General features: G+C 37.3%; 1 protein-coding gene across 2 annotated transcripts in view; it reads left to right on the top strand.

Moving 5' to 3' along the window:
* Positions 1-25,016, top strand: part of LOC120421385 (serine proteinase stubble) — a 242,749-nt gene that overhangs the window by 203,243 nt on the left and 14,490 nt on the right. For both annotated transcript variants that reach the window (XM_039584592.2, XM_039584584.2), the window contains exon 12: positions 4,210-4,507. In XM_039584592.2, the coding sequence (XP_039440526.1) occupies positions 4,210-4,507 (298 nt within the window). The remainder of the gene's footprint in view (positions 1-4,209; positions 4,508-25,016) is intronic.

The following is a 25,016-nucleotide window of genomic DNA, read 5'->3' as shown; positions in this document are numbered from 1 at the left end:
TCAGATTTGTTACTTCGAATCAAATTTGAAACTCTCAACAACTGATGAGTAGTTGAATGCCCAAGGCGAAATCCAAACTGCTCATCAGCGAAAATCGAATTTTCATTAATGTGCGTCATCATTCTATTAAGAATTATTCTTTCGAATAATTTACTGATAGATGAAAGCAAACTAATGGGCCGATAGCTTGAAGCTTCAGCAGGATTTTTATCCGGTTTCAAAATCGGAACTACTTTGGCATTTTTCCTACTACTGGGAAAGTATGCCAAATCAAAACATTTGTTGCAAATTTTGACCAAGCTACTTAAAGTTGCTTCAGGTAATTTTTTAATTAAAATGTAAAAAATGCCATCCTCACCAGGGGCTTTCATATTTTTAAATTTTTTGATAATAGATTTTATTTCATTCAGATCCGTATTAAAAACTTCATCTGATGAAATTTCTTGATCAATAATATTCTGAAATTCTATTGAAATTTGATCTTCAATAGGACTCAAAACATTTAAGTTGAAATTATGAGCACTCTCAAACTGCTGAGCAAGTTTTTGAGCTTTCTCCCCATTAGTTAATAGAATATTATCACCATCTATTAAAGAAGGGATTGGTTTTTGAGGTTTCTTAAGAACCTTTGAAAGTTTCCAAAAAGGTTTGGAATAAGGTTTAATTTGTTCGACATCTCTTGCGAACTTTTCATTTTGCAGGAGAGTGAATCTGTGGTCAATAACCTTTTGCAAATCTTTTTGAATTCGCTTCAGTGCAGGATCACGAGAACGTTGATACTGTCTTCGGCGAACATTTTTCAGACGAATCAGAAGCTGAAGATCGTCATCAATAATGGGAGAATCAAATTTGACTTGAACTTTAGGAATAGCAATATTCCTAGCATCCAAAATTGCATTAGTTAAAGATTCCAAGGCTGAATCAATATCAGCTTTGGTTTCTAAAACAAAATCATGATTTAAATTATTCTCAATATGATGCTGATACCTGTCCCAATTAGCTTTGTGGTAATTAAACACAGAACTATTGGGTCTGGTAACTGCTTCATGAGAAAGTGAAAAAGTTACTGGAAGGTGATCAGAATCAAAATCAGCATGAGTCACTAAAGGACCACAATACTGACTTTGATTTGTCAAAACCAAATCAATTTTTGATGGATTTCTAACAGAAGAAAAGCAAGTTGGTCCATTCGGGTATAAAATCGAATAAAGACCAGAAGTGCAATCTCTGAATAGAATTTTACCATTGGAATTTACTTTTGAATTATTCCAAGATTGGTGTTTGGCATTAAAATCACCGATGATCAAAAATCGAGATCTATGCCGAGAGCATGAGCATGAGCATGAGCATGAGAGACCACCCATGGTTGTCCTTCTCCGTTGCTGAACAGAACCGTAATATCCTATCAATACAACCGATCTAATGGTGTCTCCTTTATCAACAGCATGTATGAATGCGTTGAAAAGATAAAACATCAAAATCATTAAAACTAGATCTGAAGCAAATAGGTAACAGTCATTGACCACCAACGGCGCCCGCCATGTCAGTTTGTAGATCTCGGGGGGATTGGGACGGGAATGTTAGTTAGCACAGGTTGCTACAAAGGGTGGGTTCTATACGATATCCACACCCCCACGTGTGCCGGAAAACTAATTCTACTTGGGATTTTGTTAGTGGGTAAGGGTAATGGCCAGGATTCAACATAGAGGATGATGATGCGACCCAATAATCAATAAATTTTGTTTAATGGTGTGATGTATTATGCATTCTCAAGGCAAACAGTCGGAGGATGCGGATGAGATTATTCCCGGCTATTTGGTGTTGAGTTTAGCATAAATGATTCAATCTTAGACAGCCGGCTGTGGAAAGATAAAACCAAATAAAATGCGAAAACGCGAAACCGTCCGGGTCGAAATACACACACAATCGGGGGGGAAACAAAGACGGAAACGGTAACGAAAATCCTGCGTGATGACCGCGACGCGCACCGTTCAAATTCTCCAAAGCAACTGTCAAACAATCGCGAAATCACCCGGGTCGAAATACACACACAATCGGGGGGAAAACAAAGACGGAAACGGCAACGAAAATCCTGCGTGATGACCGCGACGCGCACCGTTCAAATTCTCCAAAGCAACTGTCAAACAATCGCGAAATCACCCGGGTCGATGTACACACACAATCGGGGGGGAAACAAAGACGGAAACGGTAACGAAAATCCTGCGTGATGACCGCGACGCGCACCGTTCAAATTCTCCAAAGCAACTGTCAAACAATCGCGAAATCACCCGGGTCGAAATACACACACAATCGGGGGGAAAACAAAGACGGAAACGGCAACGAAAATCCTGCGTGATGACCGCGACGCGCACCGTTCAAATTCTCCAAAGCAACTCACAAAAATCGAGATCTATGCCGAGTAAGTTTATTCAAATCCCCTTTGAAATAATTTTTATTTTCCCCAGTGCATTGGAAAGGCAAATATGCAGCTGCAATCATAATTTTCCCAAAAGAAGTTTCAAGTTCAATGCCCAAACTTTCAATAACTTTTAACTTAAAGTCACGTAAAAAGTAGAAAAATTCATTTTCTTTCGCTTTTAAAGAGCGAGCATTAAAATTCATAATATTGATGGAATTACTTAGATCCATGATTAAACTTCACGGTAAGAACAACATCATTCGCAAATTTTAAACCAATCTGGATAGCTTCCATCATCGATAACAATTTAAGGTTGCGCTGAACTCGACCTTTTTAAATATTTTGCTAATACTCTTATTCCAAAGATTTATGACATTCGCAATGTTCAAACTTATCAAATTGGTCATAGAGCATCGAAATAATATTATGGTATGGTCGGAAAACTCAAAGATTTCCATTAAGGGAGTAGTAGTATCAAGATTTCACATGTTCATTTGCAGGTAGAACGTAAAACAATAATAACGTCCTTTCTTGAGGGAGATTAAATTGGGAGTTTATTTTATCTCTGGGGCAAGACGACCATATGGGGCAAGAGGAACAATCGCTCCTACGGCCGTAATTTTTACAATTTTGATTATTTCCAGTATGAGGAATTGTTGCTAGCAATGCACTTAGCTGATTCTACTACCACATAACCGCCAAAATGACGTAAACGCCACGGGGCATAAGATTTAATGAAGTTTTTTTCAAAACCTTTGTTTTCTTATAATATTTGGAAAGTACAAAATAAGGCTTAGGGTTCGTTTTAAGGCTCATTTTATCAAAATGCTATTTTTCCTAGATCAGTAGTGTCCCTACAAATGACATGCCACTATTACAAAGTATGATTTAACTTTTGGTTATTTTTGTTGAGAGCTTTTAAAAAATCTTGTTCAGGTGGGGCAAGTGTACCATATGGATTTTCAGTATGGAAAAATTACGAATTGCTGCAAGAACATATTTTATTGAGAAATAAATACATGAAAGTACTTAAGAACTGATAAACAATCGTTAAAAAAAATTGTTCATACAAAGTATAGTGATATTACTAAAATTTACTATTTATCATCGAAGTAGTATTTTTTTTTCGTAAAAACGATAAAACTTTTAGTAAAATATTATTATTTAATCTAAAAATGAAGAAACCATTCAAATACATTCTAATCTGATGTATCTAAGTGATAACAGTTCAATTGTTAGCAAATTAACATGTTTTTTCATGCATTGTTCCTCTTGCCCCAACGGGTTGTTCGTCTTGCCCCACTAGTTGAGTAGAACGTACGGAAAATCAAAATTTTAAAATCAATTTTTCACACAAAAAAACAGGATTTTTAAAAAACTTGTTTTAACAAAGTCTTAGTCAAGACCTAGAATAAGATGATTATAATAAAATCCGACAGATTTTTTAACTTTTTAATGGGTTATAACGAGCATTTCCTTAGCTTGTTACACTTGCCCCACTTTCCCCTACTTCACTTAGACGTTTTTTCAAGTTTAGTTTTTTGAACTTATAAAACAAATAATGCTTTCAAGACCATAAAATTTGCTAATTTTTTAATTTCCAGAGAATTTATTTTCTTCGTTTGCCTTATTTGCAAAAAAGTTGTACTGTTTGTTGAAAACTTTAATTGCCAGGATATGTTTGCGAATTAATTTGCGTTATGTGTGCTCATATGAAGCTGGAAGTCTGTTTCTATTCACGTTCATTTTTTTTTCCTCTCTTTCATTTTCCCTTTTTAATATCCACTTAGCCTGCTGACGTCCCAGATCCGAATACGGGTTGGCGAGTACGACTTCTCGCACGTGCAGGAACAGTTGCCGTACACGGAGCGTGCCGTGGCCCGGAAGGTCGTACATCCCAAGTATAACTTCTTCACGTACGAGTTTGACCTGGCGCTGGTGAAGCTGGAGCAGGCGCTCATCTTTGCCCCCCACATCAGCCCGATTTGTCTGCCGGCGACGGATGATCTGCTAATCGGCGAAAACGCCACCGTCACGGGCTGGGGCCGTCTCAGCGAGGGCGGAACGCTACCGTCGGTGCTGCAGGAGGTAAGTCATCGTTCGCCACCCCGTTCTAGACTGACTAGCGAAAAAAAGCAACCCCCTCAAAACTTTGCGCAAATTACTTCTCAAACAGAGTTACGCTAAATAATTGAAGCTGTTGTGCAAACAAACTTTCTCTACCACTCTTCGAACACGAGAAGTAGCAGAGAATCTACTCCGGAGGGAGCATCATCACTCGTTCTGCCACTTAATGCATGCACTATTACGCGCCGCGGAGTGAATTGAAAATTCGGAGCTAAATTTTGTTTACCCCCGTACTCTCGCACACAGTGGGTGCTGAATTCTCAATGAGTATGCTTCCGACTTTGTTGGAGGTAGGGTTGCGAAAACCGTGAAAATTTTATCAGATTTCATGATTAATAAATCTGATTCTACAAGATTTTATTAGCGGAAACTAAATTGGGCATTGAGATTTTTAAAGTTTAAATTTGAAATGATTTTTCCCGAATTCATTGTTTTAAAACTTTTGTGGAAACGAAACTTTTGATCGATCTGAAGACTCCACCTTGGATTTTTTTTTACAAGAAAATCAATCTCAATCTCTCAATGACAATGTTGCGGTGCTACGATTCTGTATTAAAAACGCAGGACGCAGTTCACAAGTTCTAAATTTTGAAATATATGCAAATTTTCGCAGGATTTCTGCGTTGACAGTTCTAAATGGGAAATAACAACAACCAACGCAACTCATTGTAGACACTCGCAGGAAAGTCTGCTTAATTAGAACGATTTTTTTTTCACTTCTGTCATCGTTGGGTAGTGCAGGATTGAGCGATTTCCCGATGTAGATCAGGCTTATCAACTTTTGCCTGTCCATCGGGAGAGACGAAGCGGACTACTTCTCCATAAAAAATAGTACTAAAACTTCTATGTCATAGAAGGCTGCAAAATAGCACCCATACACCAAACATATTTCTTAATTTTTGTTTTGAAAAACTCTTTCAATTATTAATGTTTGGAATTGCAAACAAAGTCGCTTGATAATTATTTTTTTCGCGACTCAAAAAACCTTCATTTACTATTTTTAATTTACTTCAAATTTTCAATTAAATTCGAGGTAGATAATATACGAATAATTTAGAATATATTTTCCTGCGTTGGTAAAATGAATGGACCAGTTCACTAATGTTTTGAATTTATGTGTTTCAATGTCACAGTGGTCCAGATCGCAAAATTAAGTGGAAAATGGATTTTCCGAAAAATGGTGATGTTTTGGAGCTTAAGAAGATATGTTGCATATGGAAAGGGGCAGCTTTTGTTTGGTTGGAAATTAGGGTGGTTCACTATTAGGGTGATTTTGAAATCTAACTTTTCTGGAATATTTTTAGGATTTTATTTGTCTTCTAGAAAGTTGTTGCGCTTGCTAATCAAAGCAACTTTGTCGAAGATACCAAAATTTTATCTCGTAATCTACGCCTTCTACTACCAAATTTATAGAAAGCATCTTCAAAAATCCGTTTTTTGAACGTGGCAATTCAGGGTTAAGTTTTAGAGAGTAACTTAATTTTGCACTTTTCACTAAGTTTTTTTGCATGATCGTGTTCACCCTAACTAAAAACAAAGTTAATTACTTTTTACCATAACTTTGGTATTTAATTAACGATCAAAACATGCGAAAGACAATAGTTTTGATTTTTTATTATTTAAATATAATAATTTATGAAATTTTCAAATCATTATTAAAGATTTAGTGCATTCCAACCCTAATCTTCGTTCAAAAGCTCTATCTTCACGCTCGCCAACTGCTGTACATAGAATGCCATGAATTTGAATCTGGTTTGCCGAGCACTTGTACGGACGTATCCACTGTACTACACTCCTATCTATTTACTCTAGTACGGTGAATCGCGAGAGCACATCGACAAGCTGGTTTCATGCAATCAGTACACATTTAGTGGTGGATCCTTCGTTAATCTTGCATGTTTTGAATATCTTCCTGTTGGTATGAATAACATATTTTTGGTGAAGATAAGTTAGTTTAAATAATAGGAAGCCAACATGAGCTTTTGGTCTACCTTCTCTTTCGGTTAGTAAGAAGTGAGGGGATGTTTGGTATTAGGTTTGTTTAAATAGATATAACTTAAACGATTAATGAAGCCTAAAGCACATGTTTTCTAAGGCTTCTTTTTGGTTATGTTTAAATTCATTTCACACTGGACTACTAATTTAAAGGTTCACCAGAGCATAACAAACGTGACACACTTTCCAATATCCGTTACTGACCCGGTTCAATCTTTATACCCAGCAACTTTCCCACTGACACGAAGAATCTCTGATTTCCTTTCGGGGAGTTTGCCCACATACCATCCAACAAACACACTCACACACATCCCCACAACCAAGCACTTAAGCCATGCGGTTTTGCTGTGCTTTTACGAAAGTGTAGCCAGAGACATTGAAGATCGGTTTGAAAAGTTTCCTATTTATCCGATATCAACCGCTAAGAATCTCTCCCCGAGGGAGAAGAACTTTGAGCAGCACATTTGGAAAATTGAATCTTTTTTTCAAAGATTCCGACGCTTTGCACTCCGACCGACCGGATTTGAAACCCACACCCACCCACTGCGGTCGTCGTTGAAGAATTGGCTAGAATCGTCCTTACAGCATTGGTGTTTGGATCTTTTTTCAGTCTCTGCAGTCTTCTCAAATTGCTTTTTATTTGTTTGACCTCTTCAGCTGTTTATTTTTTGCTCTTTGCCTCTCGTCAGGATTGCAAACTGTTCGTTTTATTTCAGATTTTTTTTGCCTTCTTGCTTACTTTACTTGCTGCTGTTTATTTGACGGCGTCGTAGGGCGCGCTCCTTTCCCCTCCTTCCTCTTTTGCTTCACCCACGTGGGATTTGAGCTGCCACGTGGGGGTCTGGTGCTGTGGTTACAGCTACTGAAAGTTGAGCTACGAAAAGGCGAACCCCGTGCCTCAACAGTCAACGCGGTGGTGCAAACATTGCTCCTGCCGTGTGACGCCAAGGGAATAAAAAGTTATCCTTTTCTCGTCGTTTGGCTGACTGTGAAGGAGCGATTCTCAGCCCTCAGGCCCACCGACCACAACCGAAAGTTCCAAGAGGGCATTTGAAAGCTCGTTCTCGCACTCCCACTCCCATTTCCCACCTTCACCCCTTTCCGACAGAAGGAAAGTTTTGGAATCGCACCCAGAACGGTTAAATTTGTGCCAGTTGAGCTTATTGCCATGGCGCGAGCCAGTCAGCGCGAAAGTTGCTGCGAAAGTGACTATTGATTCAACCGACAAATTAGACGTCTCCAACCGTAATAAGCGCTTTTGTGTCTGGTAGGGGTGGTGGTGTGGGGATGTGGTTTTGAACCGGATTTCAACTAGTGGAAGTGAAGTGGGGGCGTTTATGATGACTGACTTTAGAATTAAATTTGCCTGAATTATCGTGCTCTATATTCACAAGCGTTAAATCAAATTTTCTTGGATTTCAAGTTATAAACTGAACGAACGAACTGTAAGGATTCAAAAAAAGTCTATACCTCGCCGATTTTGCTCAAATTATACTTTACAAATTTTTGAATCTATATTTCAGAGTTATAACGACAAATAAAATTTTTGAACAAGAAGGGCTCTTCCCCAACATTTTGCGGGGTGAATCAAAACATTTCGTCAGGGGTGCACCTTTTTCCTATTTTATAAGATTATATTTTCAAAAAAATTGCTGAAAATCGATCGATTCATGTCCATATACATTAAATTTCATATGAATATGCCAGCCACCTAAGCTCTTTCTCTAACTTGAACACTGCAAAAAAGTTGTATTTTAGAAGGTTAAAAATTTTGTTGGTCTTTTTGGAGTATTTTTTTACCCTAAAAAATGTGTAAAAATGTGAATCTTAAATAAATAAATGTGTAAAAATGAGAATCTGATAAATATTTATCAGAAACTGACGAAAATTTACCACTTCGCGGTGGAGATGGGAGCTGCCGGCAATGGACAGCTGCCATGGTGGTGAGAATCTGGCTCAGGTGGAATTGGTTCTATTCCCAATTATCGATTCTTAGGCAACTTGGGCTTAGACAATCATCACATCACATGGCGAAAATCCAGTCTGCAATCCGCTAAAATCACCGTCTCAAAGCGAAGCGAAGCGAACAAGCGCCATACATCAACTTCTGACCAGTCTCGAGTCATCAAGAAGTGGTGGCCGAGGCAGTAAAGCCATTGAGTTATTGTGTCAAAAATTCTTGGTTCGATTTCAGCATACATCACTTTTTTTTGACAGATGAACTTTTTTTATTGAACTTGAGGCCATTATTCTCTCGTCCATTATGAGCAGTGTTTTCGGTAACATCGTTCCAACTTTTTTAAAACGACTGCGGCAGCCGACGCTTTGACACTTTTTTTATATTCGAAAAAAAATGGGACGATGTTTTGATCGCAAAAATTACAGATTTGATCAAATAGAGTTCTGCAAAGTTCTAAAACCATCTTGATATCCTTACAAATCACTAGAAAAAAGAATCGATCGGTTCAGTTATGCCTGAGAACCAGCGAGTTGAAGTTACAGTTCCACCTTTTTTTAGGGCTTGGGAGTTGGAATGTAAATAGATAAAGCTGTGGTGTCTTCGACAAAGTTTGTGTACATTTTTAGTTCTACAATATTGCTAAAGACGCCAAAGTTCTATCTTTTAACTGTATTTTTTTTTTCTTCAACACAAATGACAAAAAAATAATTACGAGCCTCAAGATTTTCTGATACATAAAGTTCTCCTTCCCAATGCATGTATCACGTGGACAAAGTTTTTAATTTAACCAACAGAATTGCCTTACAAACTGAATTGGATTTTTGGCGAATATTTAAACATTCAGAAGCTATGAAGTAATCGACATTCAATTAATAGTCTTTCGGAGCTTCAATCCATCACCATGACGCGATAAAAATCACACCAACCAGAGCCATCCCGGAAAGGTGCCGCGAACACGTTTCCCGCAATCGGTCTTTAATTACGCGCCAAAAGTTTTCAATTTCACACCCACACCACCAACCAAACACCCACCCACCACAAAACATCGCGCCACACACAGATGATCCAAAGTTTAATGGACAAAGTTTTGCTCATCTGGAGGGGTCTCCTCTCTTTCTATCGCACTTGTGAGGGATCCTGGAGTTGTGGAGTTGTTCACCTGCCCTTCTCAATCACACCTACAGATAAACACACGACACACATACAGCGAGATTCAAGCGAAAACTGCTCAGATCTCAGGGAGGTTCAGGATCAACACCGAGTATGTAAGAGTGCGATACAAACGGAGGGTGTTTGTACTTCACGAGCAAACGCCAACCGTCATCCTTGCGGCGTTTGTGGTGTCGGCGACGGTGCTGAGCTTTTTTTTTGTTATTTGCTTCTTGCAAGTCATGTTTCCTTTGGCCCGAGGAGTGTGTTTTTTTACCCTCCCACCACAAGTAACTGCTCTTGACAGCCTCGAACCCCCCGGGGGAGAGGGGAAGAATCTTGAATGGTGAGAAGAATGAAACGAAGTGGAGGGGAGAAAACGCACAGCAACGAACTCGGTAATTAAAGGAAAATACGGCAAATAAACTCTTTATCAGTTGTCTGAAATCATCGTCGCCTTTTGTCGTCGACGACGATCCTTTGGCCTGGAGCACGGCACAGGTCACCGACAGTACAGTTATGGAAGGACTCTTCAATCGTCAGAGATGGAAATTTTTTTTCTCTAAAATGGATGGCGCATAGTGTGGTATTCTTTAAATAATAAATTATAATTATTATTACTTTATTGAATTTAATGTAATCTCTTCAACCGGCTCACACTACCCTTATGAACTTTTGTTCTTTTAAAGGGGAGTGAGATAATGTGATTTAAAACTTTAAAATTACCCTTATGGGGTATCAACTCAGGAATATTCGACCATTTCCGAAAAGACAGAATACATTGTTTTGTTGACGTTGATTTTAACCAATTTTCGTAATTTTCCACGCGTGCAGCGCGTCAAAACCCCAGTTTTTATATTAAATAATCATACCTCAGAATCCTATTTTGATTTTCATAATTTTTGGATATGTTATGCAAAAGATTACAAGGAATCAGGAAAAAATAATTTCATACATGAGCTCTTAGGTCCTGAGACCTTAAAATCAGCAGATTTTTTAAATTATTCAGCTATTTTTTCGGACCTCATTCATATTTTTCCTTAAAACTCCAACCAAAAGATTGACATTCCTTTGAAACGTGACGCTCTAAAATTGGCTCATCCGTTCCGGAGATATGAATTTTTGAAAAACAGTGAAAAAAAAATATTTACTAAATAAATATTTGAATTTTGTACCATGATTTAATTTCTCAGCACTGGACACTTTTCTATCGATTTAAAGTAGCTAAGTTTCCATCCCTGCATCAGTTTCTAGCGGCAATGATGGCAGAAAGGAGAAAAGTCGTGTACAGAAAAGTCGAGCGACAATGCAATGATGAACAGAATAAGTTTTATAGAAATTTGCCATCTTTTCCGAACTTTTTCTTGGCCGTCGGAATGGTGGAGACTGCCAGACAGAGTGAAAATTCAAGTCAGAAATGTTGTTTCTTTAAGGATTAGTAAAATGAAAAATTATAAAAAGAATAATTTAAGAATAATTGAGAAAGCACTGTCATAACTTTCGCTCCGAGACTGGTCGGCTTCGTCTAATGAACCCCCAAGGATAGGTCAGGAATGTGGATCGCCAGGGGGTGGACAAAATCTATTATGTCTACAACGGAGGATCCGAGCCGGTATTATCGAGCTGAATGGCGTGCTTGCTGAAAACAGTTAGTGCAGTTGTTTAAAATTATCTCCTAGAGTCCTAGCGAGTTGGAATCGAGGGCGGGAGAACGCTAATCCACGCTAATGATGTCAAGCCTTGGCCTAATAAAATTGTCGGATTCGGATATCGTTTGGGAAGGTTTGGGGGAAAGTGGCCGGGATAATGCTGGAGACTGCTTTAATTACATTTGCGATTGTATCCTCATTGTGAGGGGATTAATGTCTGATCTGCTGATAACAAGGAAGAGAATGTTAATTACCTAAGAAGATAAACGTATTGTACTTCATTGAATCTGATTATTATTCAACATTCCAACGCCCAAGGCTCCAAAAAAGTTGGAACGGTAACTTCAACTCAATGGTTCTCGGGCACAACTCAACCATGAAGATAATTCTTCTTTCCAGTGATTTGTTAGGATGTCTAGAACTTTGCAGAACTTAATTTGATCAAATCTGTAATTTTTGCGATCAAAAACATCGTTCCAACTTTTTTTTCGCTTGTAAAAAAAAATCGCCAAAAATTCCGCGGAGGCAGTTGTTTTAAAAAAGATGGAACGAAGTTCTGCAAAATTTTAGGATCATCTAGACATTCTTACAAATCACTGGAAACAAGAATCGTTCCGATTGGTTGAGTAATGACCGAGAACCAGCGAGTTGAAGTTACCTTTCCACCTTTTTTGGGAGGCTTGGGCGTCCGTGTAAGTTGGACATGCGTTGGGCGTTCCAGTGTTAATGAATATTATTTTAGGAATACCTGCTTAAACAAGATAGATTTTTTTGCTGGCTAAATATAAGTTATATAAGGAGGCTCTTTATAGAATATCTTGCAAAAACTTTAATTTCAACTTGGGATAAATAACATTGGCAGTGGATCCGACAACCCTCCAAAATCTTCTTTGTTTCGAAAGTTGTAAAACTTTGCAAACATAAAGCTTCTATTTCCATTCTGGGCCTCATCAAACCATTTCAGCTGGGGTTCTTCTCACACTAACTAGGGCACCCTTTTTCCGGGGACGCTCGTTTGTGCAAATATAGTGCACTCAAGCAAAAACCATCTCGCCCCCAAAATCATTCCTCCCACCATCCCCCCAAACTGTCAGTTTATGCAAAATCACTTCTTCATCCGAACCATTTGGCTTGGCCTGTGTAGGCGGCGATACTTTTATTATGCGTAAACAGTAGTATGGTAGGGTGGTTAAAATTTGCTTTTTTGTCGCTCTTTAGAAGGCTGATGTCGATACAATTTTGTATGGAAATATTACATTTATCAAAATCGTATGAAAATTGTACTTAGTCTACACGAGACATTTTGAGATTGAAGTTTGGTAAATCCTTACAATTTAGCCCTGCACTGGATGCCTAAATGTCAAATTTAAACTTCCCTAACGAGCAGTAGGGTTCTTCCCGACGGTACCACTTTCAAAAAAGGTATAAACCATCGAATCGTGTTGGCTGGAAGTCGAATATTTGCGCTTCACTTTGCTTGTGTCAGCACGTGCTTACGATTTTACAGCTAGAGATGTTCTTGAAATTTTCAAGAGATTAAATGTAAAAATAAGCAATGCTAGTTTCGACAGCTTCAAACATTCCCATTCAACAAACTTTTAACTAAAAGCCAATTGTCGACTATAATTGAATTCCAACAAACTTTTAAATGTTAACTCAAAGTCAGCTTTTGTCCGCTCCTTATTTGCCATCCCCAACCCTGTTCTCCAGATTCCAGATAGAGGACCATCATTTGCTACCAGTAATCGAACGTAACAGCAGTGTGACACATAAAAGTGTACCGAAAGTACGGCAAAATTTGAGCCCTCTTCCAGCTTGCACCGTATCTCACGAACACCCTCGTCGAGATGCCTTCCGAGTTTATACTTGCCGCATGAGCGATGTAAACTTTTCCGATACACTCGAAATTTGATGCGGCAGCTTCCTTAAAACGTTTTGCGTATACCTTGTAAATTTCATTAAATTTATATAGAATAATCCTTCAAATTCCTAATAAAATCTGTTTTAAGTTAGAATACTAAACCTAAATTGAATTTTCTTAGAGAAGACCATTGATTTGTGAGAAAGTTTTCCCGACCCTTTCAGGTGGATCACTTCTCCTCCTAACATGATATGTGTCGTTCAATGGAAGAAGCATCCTCCGTGGGTTGGAAAAGCACCGAGCAACGTATATTGTGTGCGTGTTGGGCATTGGTACGTGATGCATTCTCGATGTCCTACTTTATGTGCCCTAAGGGGAGGGAGGAGGGAAGGCCACACTGTATGACGATACAGCAAGGCGAAGGCCCGGCGAAAGTGTCTTCATCGCATTATCATCAGTGCACGCGGCAGGGTGACAAAAGTTGCACTCTCAGAATCATCGTCAGCATCATCAGACTGGCAGGGAAGGACGGGTTGGCTTTTATTGGTCTGATTTTACGGTTCCCGGGGAAATGGACTAACCAGTGTACAAGAGATTGTTTCCTTTGTCACTTGTCGGTTGATGGATGGACGGTGTTGAATGTAACTGGCTTGGACAAAATCTTGTCGGATGCGTTTTGATGAAACTTTGATATTTTATCAGTTTAGCGGATTTGAATCATTTTTGTTGTAGAATTGAGGAATCTTAATTGGCAGTGCGTGGTCGAATGGTTACGCTGTCCGCTTTGTAAGCGGATGATTCTGGGTTCGATTCCCATCTGCTCCAACCTTCCATCGGATGAGGAAGTAAAATGTCGTTCCCGACCTTGGTTGTTAGGCCGTTAAGTCATTTCAGGTGTAGGAGTCGTCTCCATGCCATAAATACAAACAACACACCAAACCAAGCCTACTCCGGTGGAATCGCTGGCGACGGTTGGGCTCGCAATCCAAAGGTCGTCAGTTCAAACACTGGGGTGGAAGGTTCCTTGGAGTAGAGAGGTTTGGGTGCTCTCCCCATTCAAGCCTTCGGACTCCTAGGTTCGAACAGAAACTTGCAATAGAGACCATAAAAGACCCGGGGGTCGTTAATGTGGATGGTTTGATTGAATTGAACAATTATATTTTTTCCTTCGCAACATCCCGAGTAGGTGGAAATAACTGGAAAGTTTCAAGTAGTGCGTCCATCCCGGGATTTTTCCAAACCCGGGAAATCCCGAATCCCGGGATTTTCTATAATTTATCCCGGGAATTCCCGAAATTGAAAAAAAATCATATTTTGGTCTGGAAATTCAGATTTGATTGTGAAAATAGTAGAACAATAAAATGAATTAAATTTGTATTCAGAAAATCTCAGCATTAAATTGGCTTTTTAAGAAAACATATTATAATTTTAATTAACAGGTCCACAAAATGCCTAGCGCTTAAATTTTTTTTCTCTATTATTTTATTTTTTTTAAAGACTGGATATATTTACGTATATTTTCGATTTTAAATTTGAAAAAAAAATACAATCTCATATCATATTTATAATCAAACACTTCCAAATGTATTGCTCTAAAATCTCCTGTACCTATTTAGACTGTAATTCTGATTTTCCCTCGGTTGGCGGTAGTAACTTGAAGATAATTTGTAAAATATGTTTTATATAAAACAATGAATTCAAAACTTATCTAAAATTTTACATTGACTGGTATCATTTTATTTATTGTCGTTTTTTGTGTTTTAGACATTTAAAATATTTTTTTTAAGCTGTTTTAGTCATGTCATATAAAAATATATATAAAAGAAAAAAAATATATAAAAGAATTCCAAAGTTTTTTTTGAATAGATCCTATAAATATATTAAAGACAAAAGCTTATTGGACCTTTTCAAAAAAAAACTCAAGAATTATGTAATTTGACTCGCAAATAAAAAAATAATTAATCATACTGGAATTAAAAAAAGTAGTTGATATAAAATCCTAAACACCACAAAGACAAAAAAATCTTTTAGGCTATTTTAAAACTGTCGTGAAGTGAGGAGTATCACCATTTGATATTATTCAGCTAATTCAATGATTTTAAGCTTGAAAACATAACAAATATAATAAAACATAGTTTTTATTACTGATTCAAAAATTCCCGGGAATTCCCGGGATTCCAAAAATATTTTTCCCGTTTCCCGGGATATTCAAAACCCGGGAAAATTGGACGCCCTAGTTTCAAGTTCTGTTATTTTCAGGTGGTCAGAACTTGTTATTAAAAAACCCAGATTAACTGTTACAATGACACAAAATAATAACAGAAATTTGTTGGCAAAATAACTCACTGTTATCAAAAATTATTGTATGAAAATTCGATAACAGAGAAAATAAAGTTCCCGATAACTCAGTTTGATATCGGTGAGGTATGTTTTTTGCGCTATAGTAAATAACTGATTTTGATAATGATTTCTCATTATCTTAAACCATCGAGGTTTGACACCATCTGATGTCAAATGAACGGGGTCACTTTTTAGTTTGACAGCTCTTTTACACGGAGCGCACACACACTATCAAACGTTTGTTCTAATAGTGTGCCTGAGTGCCGTGTAAAATGTGACAGTTCGTCACTTTTTGCCTTCCTCACCTTACTGAGGAAAGGTTATAAAATCACTCGAAAAATGAACTTCTTAATTTGACCTCGTAGACCCACCTTCACGTATACCTATCGACTCAGAATCAAATTCTGAGCAAATGTCTGTGTGTGTGTGTGTGTGTGTGTGTGTGTGTGTGTGTGTGTGTGTGTGTGTGTGTGTGTGTGTGTGTGTGTGTGTGTGTGTAGGGATGTGGGTCTGTGCACCAAAAAATATGCACTCGATTATCTCAGCACTGGCTTAACCGATTTGGACCGTTTTGGTCTCATTCGATTCGTCTTGAGGTCCCATAAGTCCCTATTGAAAATTATGAAGTTTAGTAAAGTACTTCAAAAGTTATGCTAAAAAAACGATTTTGGCGTATGTCCGGAAGATTGTAAAAAGGGTGTTTTTTGTAAGAAAACACGTCATGTTATACATTTTCAGAAAGGTATTAAAAAGACCTTTCCAATGAGCCCAAAACATTGAAGATCTGATAACCCTATCAAAAGTTATTAGCACTTAAGTGTTATTTATACACTTTTTGGAGGCCGGATCTCAGATATTTCAATGAAAATGATGTCTGGGTCCATCATGCGACCCATCGTTAGTTAGATAATCGAAAGACCTTTCAAATGAGCCTAAAACATCAAGGATCTGACAATCCTATCAAAAGTTATTGACACTTAAGTGTTATTTATACACTTTTTGGAGGCCGGATCTCAGATATTTCAGTAAAAATGATGTCCGGGTCTATCATGCGACCCATCGTTAGTTAGATAATCGAAAGACCTTTCAAATGAGCCTAAAACATCAAGGATCTGACAACCCTATTAAAAGTTATTGGCACTTAAGTGTTATTTATACACTTTTTAGAGGTTTGATTTCAGATATTGTGATAAAAATATTGTCTGAATCTTCCATGCGAACTATCGTTGGATAGGTTTTTTTTATCAGACCTTCCCGATGAGCCAGAAATATTGATGGTCTGCGAACCATATCAAAAGAAATGAGTAATAAAGTTGATTTGTTAAACATGTTAAGGGGGAATGTTGCTATTTTTACTGAATGTATTGACTTTATGAATATGAGGAAGGCACCAACCACCTAAAGGTGGATTAAGTAACGTTTTAGTTTGACTTTGACCAACCAACGGGGTACAACCAAAAAAGTGTCAACCGAAAAAGTGACCAACCACCGAGGATTGAGTGTATAAGCTATTAGAGGAGAAATGCAACTTGCGCCAAAATTTTGAGCCTAGGAATTTTGACAGGTATGATTTTCATAAAGTATTCGCCTCCTTTTCTCTCCCACAGAAAACTTGGGACAATGTAGCTATCAAACTAGGCCAAACTGTTAAAGTAACTCACAAAATGAACTTTGAGTGATTTGAGTTCATTTCTGACGTCACGATTTTCTCCTCTATTATAACATTTTATTATTATTGCTTGGTTCCAATTAAATATTACAGTCCACACTCGATTATTCGAAGTCTTGATTATCCGAAGCTTCGATTTTCCATAGATTTGTATAGGACTTCGGATAATTGAATCACGAGCAAAACTTTTTTTCGTGTTATTTTTATTTTATTCAATTAACAATGGTATATTGCCTATTAAATTAAAATATGCACTTTTCCAATATTTCATCACTGCCATTTTGGTCGCCATCATGGATATACGGGTCATACCTAAGCTGTTATTGGAATGACCTCCGTTTTGTTATTTACACCTACCCGGGATTATAGAACATTGATTCATTCCAAAGTTACGAATAACACGTAATTACAAAATGAATCTGTTTGTCTTAAATGAAGAAAATACTTTTCTGAGTTATTGAATATTCGAAAAGTACATAACATTTACCATAAAATTACATGTCTCTAGATTTTTGACAGTTGAGTAACGGAAAAATTGCAGCTATTTTAATAGCGATTTAATTTGTTTTTAGTTCGACTTTTCAGTATCCATTGCATTGCTGATAAAGAGGAACTTTTCAGTCATTGTGTCGTGAAGAGCAGTTCCAGCTCAAATCAGGTATTTTTCTGGTATGGAGCCAATTGTACTCGAAAATGACATTTGAGAAGAGCGTTAGAAATTTAAATATTTTTGTATTTTGTAATTTAAAAATTACTGTAACTCAAAGCCGTTGCATCGTATTAAAAAGTGGTCAAAGACAAACTTGTAGGAAATTGGACGGGCTTTCCGAAAAAAATACACTGAAAGAAAAAAACAAGCCACTTTCACGAGATTTTTCAATATTTAAGCTTAAAAGTTAAATTTGAAGGTAATGTCACGATTTTTTTTCGTTCAAAATTTTTGAGGAAATAGCCTAAAATGTTACAAAAAGAGTCACAAAAATGCAGGATGGTATGTCTCTCCTGAAAAAATACAAAAATCATTTACTAAAACTGTTTTTTTGAAAAGTGGTCTAAACGTTAAATTTTTTGAAAACCAATAGTGGGAATCGATTTCCCAGACAATTTTACATAAAAGTCTCCATATTGACCATTGCCCTACGTCCAATCCATGTGAAGATACAGCGGTTTTAAAAATAAAAATGTTGAAAAAATCGGGTTTTTGATGGTTTTTTGCAATTTCTAAATGACAGAATTGATTTTTCAGTCTCGTAAATATTTTTACCAGAAAGCTCGTCCAATTTCCCATAAGTTTGCCTTTGACAGCTTTTTAATTTGACTCGTTTTAATATTTACGTAAGCTTATTTACTATCCAGGTTTCTACCACACTGAAAAAAATATTCTATTCTAAGTTATGAGCAATGTAATTAAGGTTATATCTGTAAGCCCATACATCCAATTCAAATGCTGTTAAAGGCAAACTTATAGGAAATTGGACGAGCTTTCCGATAAAAATATTTTCGTGACTGAAAAATCAAGCCTGTCATTTAGAATTTGCAAAAAACCATCAAAAATACTATTTTTTCAACATTTTTATTTTTAAAACCGCTGCATCTTTCAAAGGATTGGACATAGGACAATGATCAATATGGAGACTTTTATTTAAAATTGTCTGGGAAATCGATTCCCACTATTGGTTTTCAAAAAATTTAACGTTTATTCCCACTATTGGTTTTCAAAAAATTTAACGTTTAGACCACTTTTCAAAAAAAACAGTTTTAGTAAATGATTTTTGTATTTTTTTAGGAGAGACATACCATCCTGCATTTTTCGTGAGTCTTTTTGTAACATTTTAGGCTATTTCCTCAAAAATTTTGAACGAAAAAAATCGTGACATCACCTTCAAATTTAACTTTTAAACTTAAAAATTGAAAAATCTCATGGAAGTGGCGTGTATTTTTCTTTCAGTGTATTTTTTTCGGAAAGCCCGTCCAATTTCCTACAAGTTTGTCTTTGACCACTTTTTGATACGATGCAACGGCTTTGAGTTACAGTAATTTTGCCTTCCTCACTGAGGTAAGGCAATAATCCTGCTCTAAAAATGAACTTTTTATTAAAAGCTCGAAGACCCACCATCATGTATACATATCGACTCAGAATCGAAAACTGAACAAATGTCTGTGTGTGTGTATGTGTGTGTATGTGTGTGTGTATGTGTGTGTGTATGTATGTATGTGACCAAAATTCTCACTGAGTTTTCTCAGCACTGGCTGAACAGATTTTGACCAAACCAGTTGCATTGGACTTGGTTTAGGGTCCCATACATCGCTATTGAATTGTTTGAAGTTTCGATAACTAGTTCAAAAGTTATGTATAAAAATGTGTTTTCACATATATCCGGATCTCATTTATATGCATGTAAACGATGTCCGGATCCATCATGCGACCCATCGTTGGTTAGGTAATCAAGAGACCTTTCCAACGAGCTCACAACATTGAAGATCTGGCAACCCTGTCTCGAGTTATGACCACTTAAGTAATATTTATGTACTTTTTTGAAGCCGGATCTCAATTAAATGTATGCAAACGATGTCCGGATCCATCACCCGACCCATCGTTGATTAGGTAATCGAGAGACCTTTCCAACGAGTCCACAACATTGAAGATCTGGCAACCCTGTCTCGAGTTATGACCACTTAAGTGATATTTATGTACTTTTTGAAGCCGGATCTCAATTAAATGTATGCAAACGATGTCTGGATCCATCACCCGACCCATCGTTGGTTAGGTTATCAAGAGACCTTTCCAACGAGCCCACAATATTGAAGATCTGGCAACCCTGTCTCGAGTTATGACCTCTTAAGTGATATTTATGTACTTTTTGAAGCCGGATCTCAATTAAATGTATGCAAACGATGTCCAGATCCATCACCCGACCCATCGTTGGTAAGGTAATCAAGAGACCTTTCTAACGAGTCCACAACATTGAAGATCTGGCAACCCTGTCTCGAGTTATGACCACTTAAGTGATATTTATGTACTTTTTTGAAGCCGGATCTCAATTAAATGTATGCAAACGATGTCCGGATCCATCACCCGACCCATCGTTGGTTAGGTAATCGAGAGACCTTTCCAACGAGTCCACAACATTGAAGATCTGGCAACCCTGTCTCGAGTTATGACCACTTAAGTGATATTTATGTACTTTTTGAAGCCGGATCTCAATTAAAAGTATGCAAACGATGTCTGGATCCATCACCCGACCCATCGTTGGTTAGGTTATCAAGAGACCTTTCCAACGAGTCCACAAAGTTGAAGATCTGGCTACCCTGTCTCGAGTTATGACCACTTAAGTGATATTTATTTACTTTTTGAAGCCGGATCTCAACTAAATGTATGCAAACGATGTCCGGATCCATCACCCGACCCATCGTTGGTTAGGTAATCAAGAGACCTTTCCAACGAGTCCACAACATTGAAGATCTGGCAACCCTGTCTCGAGTTATGACTACTTAAGTAATATTTATGTACTTTTTTGAAGCCGGATCTCAATTAAATGTATGCAAACGATGTCCGGATCCATCACCCGACCCATCGTTGGTTAGGTAATCGAGAGACTTTTCCAACGAGTCCGTAATATTGATAATCTGGCAACCCTGTTTCGAGTTATGACCACTTAAGTTATATCTGTGTACTTATTTTTCTGGATCTAAAAAAAAAACGTTACTTAATCCACCTTTAGGTGGTTGGTGCCTTCCTCATATTCATAAAGTCAATACATTCAGTAAAAATAGCAACATTCCCCCTTAACATGTTTAACAAATCAACTTTATTACTCATTTCTTTTGATATGGTTCGCAGACCATCAATATTTCTGGCTCATCGGCAAGGTCTGATAAAAAAAAACCTATCCAACGATAGTTCGCATGGAAGATTCAGACAATATTTTTATCACAATATCTGAAATCAAACCTCTAAAAAGTGTATAAATAACACTTAAGTGCCAATAACTTTTAATAGGGTTGTCAGATCCTTGATGTTTTAGGCTCATTTGAAAGGTCTTTCGATTATCTAACTAACGATGGGTCGCATGATAGACCCGGACATCATTTTTACTAAAATATCTGAGATCCGGCCTCCAAAAAGTGTATAAATAACACTTAAGTGTCAATAACTTTTGATAGGATTGTCAGATCCTTGATGTTTTAGGCTCATTTGAAAGGTCTTTCGATTATCTAACTAACGATGGGTCGCATGATGGACCCGGACATCATTTTCATTGAAATATCTGAGATCCGGCCTCCAAAAAGTGTATAAATAACACTTAAGTGCTAATAACTTTTGATAGGGTTATCAGATCTTCAATGTTTTGGGCTCATTGGAAAGGTCTTTTTAATACCTTTCTGAAAATGTATAACATGACAGGGTTTCTTACAAAAACCACCCTTTTTACAATCTTCCGGACATACGCCAAAATCGTTTTTTTAGCATAACTTTTGAAGTACTTTACTAAACTTCATAATTTTCAATAGGGACTTATGGGACCTCAAGACGAATCGAATGAGACCAAAACGGTCCAAATCGGTTAAGCCAGTGCTGAGATAATCGAGTGCATATTTTTTGGTGCACAGACCCACATCCCTACACACACACACACACACACACACACACACACACACACACACACACACACACACACACACACAGAGACATTTGCTCAGAATTTGATTCTGAGTCGATAGGTATACGTGAAGGTTGGTCTACGAGGTCAAATTAAGAAGTTCATTTTTCGAGTGATTTTATAGCCTTTCCTCAGTAAGGTGAGGAAGGCAAAAAGTGAAATATGTGTCCAAACCACTCATATTACCCATTGTTGGTAAAAAGTGAGGAAGGCATCAACCACATAGGTGGATTAAGTTAGTTTTTAAATTACAAAATACATAAATATTGAAATACGCCCTTCTCAAATGTCATTTTCGAGTACAATTGGCTCCATATACACAAAAATGGCTTATATAAACCGGAGAGGGTCGGGTACAAAAGTACCCGAAAAATTTCTGATTTGAGCTGGAATTGCTTTAAAGCATTATTTTTCGATTCTGTTACTTTTTGTTAAAAAATGTAGGCCGTTTCGTCGTTCTACAGGACAGGAACAGAAAAAAGTTTTATGATGGACTTACAAAGAAAAAAAAAATTCTAGATGATTTTTTTTTCTAGGAATTTTGAGTCTGCCATCGACATCCAATAAAAATCCATGAATTTGATTTGAAATTCATTGCTCCAGTTTAAGTTTAAATTCCCAATTTTCCGTACAGAAAAAAAAAACGCAAAATCAACGCATGATTGCTCCCAGTTCCACGAATTGATTGATCGATCCCTGTCAGGCCACCACCTACCGAGGCACGTCAAAAGGTCAAACTTTCCATTTGAGCTATTCGATGGCGATAGATGAAAAAATAGATTGGAAAACTTTCTCTACTTCAAGCATTCAAGGAAGCTTTTCCGTAGGTCAAATAAAGGAGGAGAAGAAGAAGAAAAATGGTCACACTCCAGCAGGATGTCTCCACTCAACTGAGTGTGACGACGAGAAAAACGTATCTTAATCCACCTTTAGGTGGTTGGTGCCTTCCTCTCATTTATAGACTGATTACAATCCCCTAAAGCAGCGATTCTCAACCTTCTTCTAGGCTGGTACCCCCTGCCATGTAAATCAAGTAGGCCCGGTACCCCCGTTGAGAATCGCTGCCCTAAAGTGTCCACAAGGTTATGGATCTCCCCTAACGTGATCGCAGCACCTAAGAGGTCCTGATAAAAATAAGTGACGAGTGAAAAAAAAACAGACTTCCTACAGACTTTTTGTCAAGATTATACAGACACCGCCTTTCAAGAAAATGGCATTCCTCTACAAGGTTTTTTTCGTGGCGATCAGATGGGACCATTTGAGGTTATGTAAATTCAGACCATTTTTTAAACTGCTTGTAATTTTAGATAGGTAAGTCAGATCTTGAAAATTCTTAATCCACAAGAAAGGTCTTCTCATATGCTTTCTAAAAATATATAACATGTGAGGGTTTCATGAAAAAACTACCCTTTTTACCATAATTTTAATTTAATATGAAACAGTTTTTTTAACATAACTTTTTAAACACATCATAAAACTGCATGAATTTAAATAGCAACTTAGGGGACGTTAAGACGGATCGATTAAATCCATTCCGGCCAAAATCGGTTGAGCCTGTGACAAGATATTCCAGTGACATTGATTTGGTACACATGTCTACATACAGCCAAACACACAGACATTTGCTCAGCTGGTGATTCTGAGTCGATATGTACAAATGAAGGTAGGTCTAGGAGGCCTAACTAAAAAGTTCGTTTTTCGAGTGATTTTATAGCCTTTCCTCAGTAAAGTGAGGAAGGCAAAAAGGGTTTCTTTCCTCGTCGAACCGATTGATTAGGCGGAAAATTGAAATTTAACTGGCCGATTTCGTCCTGCTTGATTTGGCGAATGAACTATAGCACAAATCCTGCACCCCATTAAATCCCAAACTTTAGAAGAAGGGAAAAAGCCACCTCACGCTCCATTTGGAACATTTGAAATACTTTCTGCTTTACTCTCGGAAAGCAAAAAAATAACTCAGCAAACTCATTAATCTAATTTGGATCTCGCCTGCGTAGCACGGAAAACTCGGAGAGCACAAGAAATTAATTATTACATTGTTAATTACTTTCTCCACGGCTCTCGGTTCTTGGCCCAGGTTGAGAAAATCGTCTCGGTTCGTGTAAGCTGAAGAAGCTGCCGCTGCTGCTGACTCATTGATAAATAATTAGTCGAAGAGCGTGCGTGGGCGGGGGTTGCTGGATGTTGGGGTAGGAAAAGTGCTGCGACTCCGAACGGAATGTGGCCTCACAAAGTTGAAGCACACTCGATGACACGTGCGAGCAGTATATCTGCCGAGGCATGTAAGACGTTATAATTAAGCGCCAACGTGAGAATATGACACAGGCTTAGGTGAAGAGAGCTTTTGGAAGGAAAGCGGTGCTGAAAGAATCTCTTGGTTTTGAATGATTTGAGTTCTTGTGAGTTGGAGGAAATTTGGAACAACTTTTTAGAGATTTGAGGAAAATCAGACACTTTGTCATACTTTTTTTCAAATTTATGTTTTCGATCTCTGATTGAGCCAAAGGGTGAGAGCCAATCACTTGAAAAACTGAAGTTACTAGTCAAAATATCATTGGAAAAGGGTCATTATGGTTAATTTTCGAAAATCTTCATGACTTGTTCTTTAATCAGCAATATTCAAACTTGTAGAGGAAGTACACAGAAAAAAAAATCATGGTAATATTACATCTGGGAAGGGGTACATCTTTTATGTCAGAAAAAATGTGTAATTTTACCACTATTCTGGTGTAATGTCACTTTTTCAGTCTAAATTGAGGTAAAATTACATTATAAAAGAGGTAATATTCAACCTTCTAAAATTACACCTTCCAAATTTACACAACTTTTTGCTGTGTATGTATGGGCTTTGCTTGCAGTTATAACATGATCGCAATTTAACAAAAAAAAATCTTTTTCCGTTTATTTTTGTTGCACTTTTCAGCATTTATTTTTGAAAAGTGTTTCTATTCTGTTATTCTTGGTACAAAAAAAGTAGGATTTTCCGCCTTTCAAGAAAGACACAATAAATAAGTAGTTTCGCGACGGAATAGCAATTTTTTTACCAAAACAAACAATTAACTCAGTAAAAAATAATGTAAATTTGGAAGCTGTAATTTTGGAAGGTTGAATATTACCTCTTTTATGATGTAATTTTACCTCACTTTATACTGAAAAAGTGACATTACACCAGAAAAGTGGTAAAAT

The sequence above is a fragment of the Culex pipiens genome, chromosome 3 (genome assembly GCF_016801865.2).
Source record: "Culex pipiens pallens isolate TS chromosome 3, TS_CPP_V2, whole genome shotgun sequence".
Taxonomy (NCBI): Eukaryota; Metazoa; Arthropoda; class Insecta; order Diptera; family Culicidae; genus Culex; species Culex pipiens.
The sequence above is the reverse complement of the archived record's forward strand: the minus strand, read 5'-3'. Positions and strand labels throughout refer to the sequence as shown.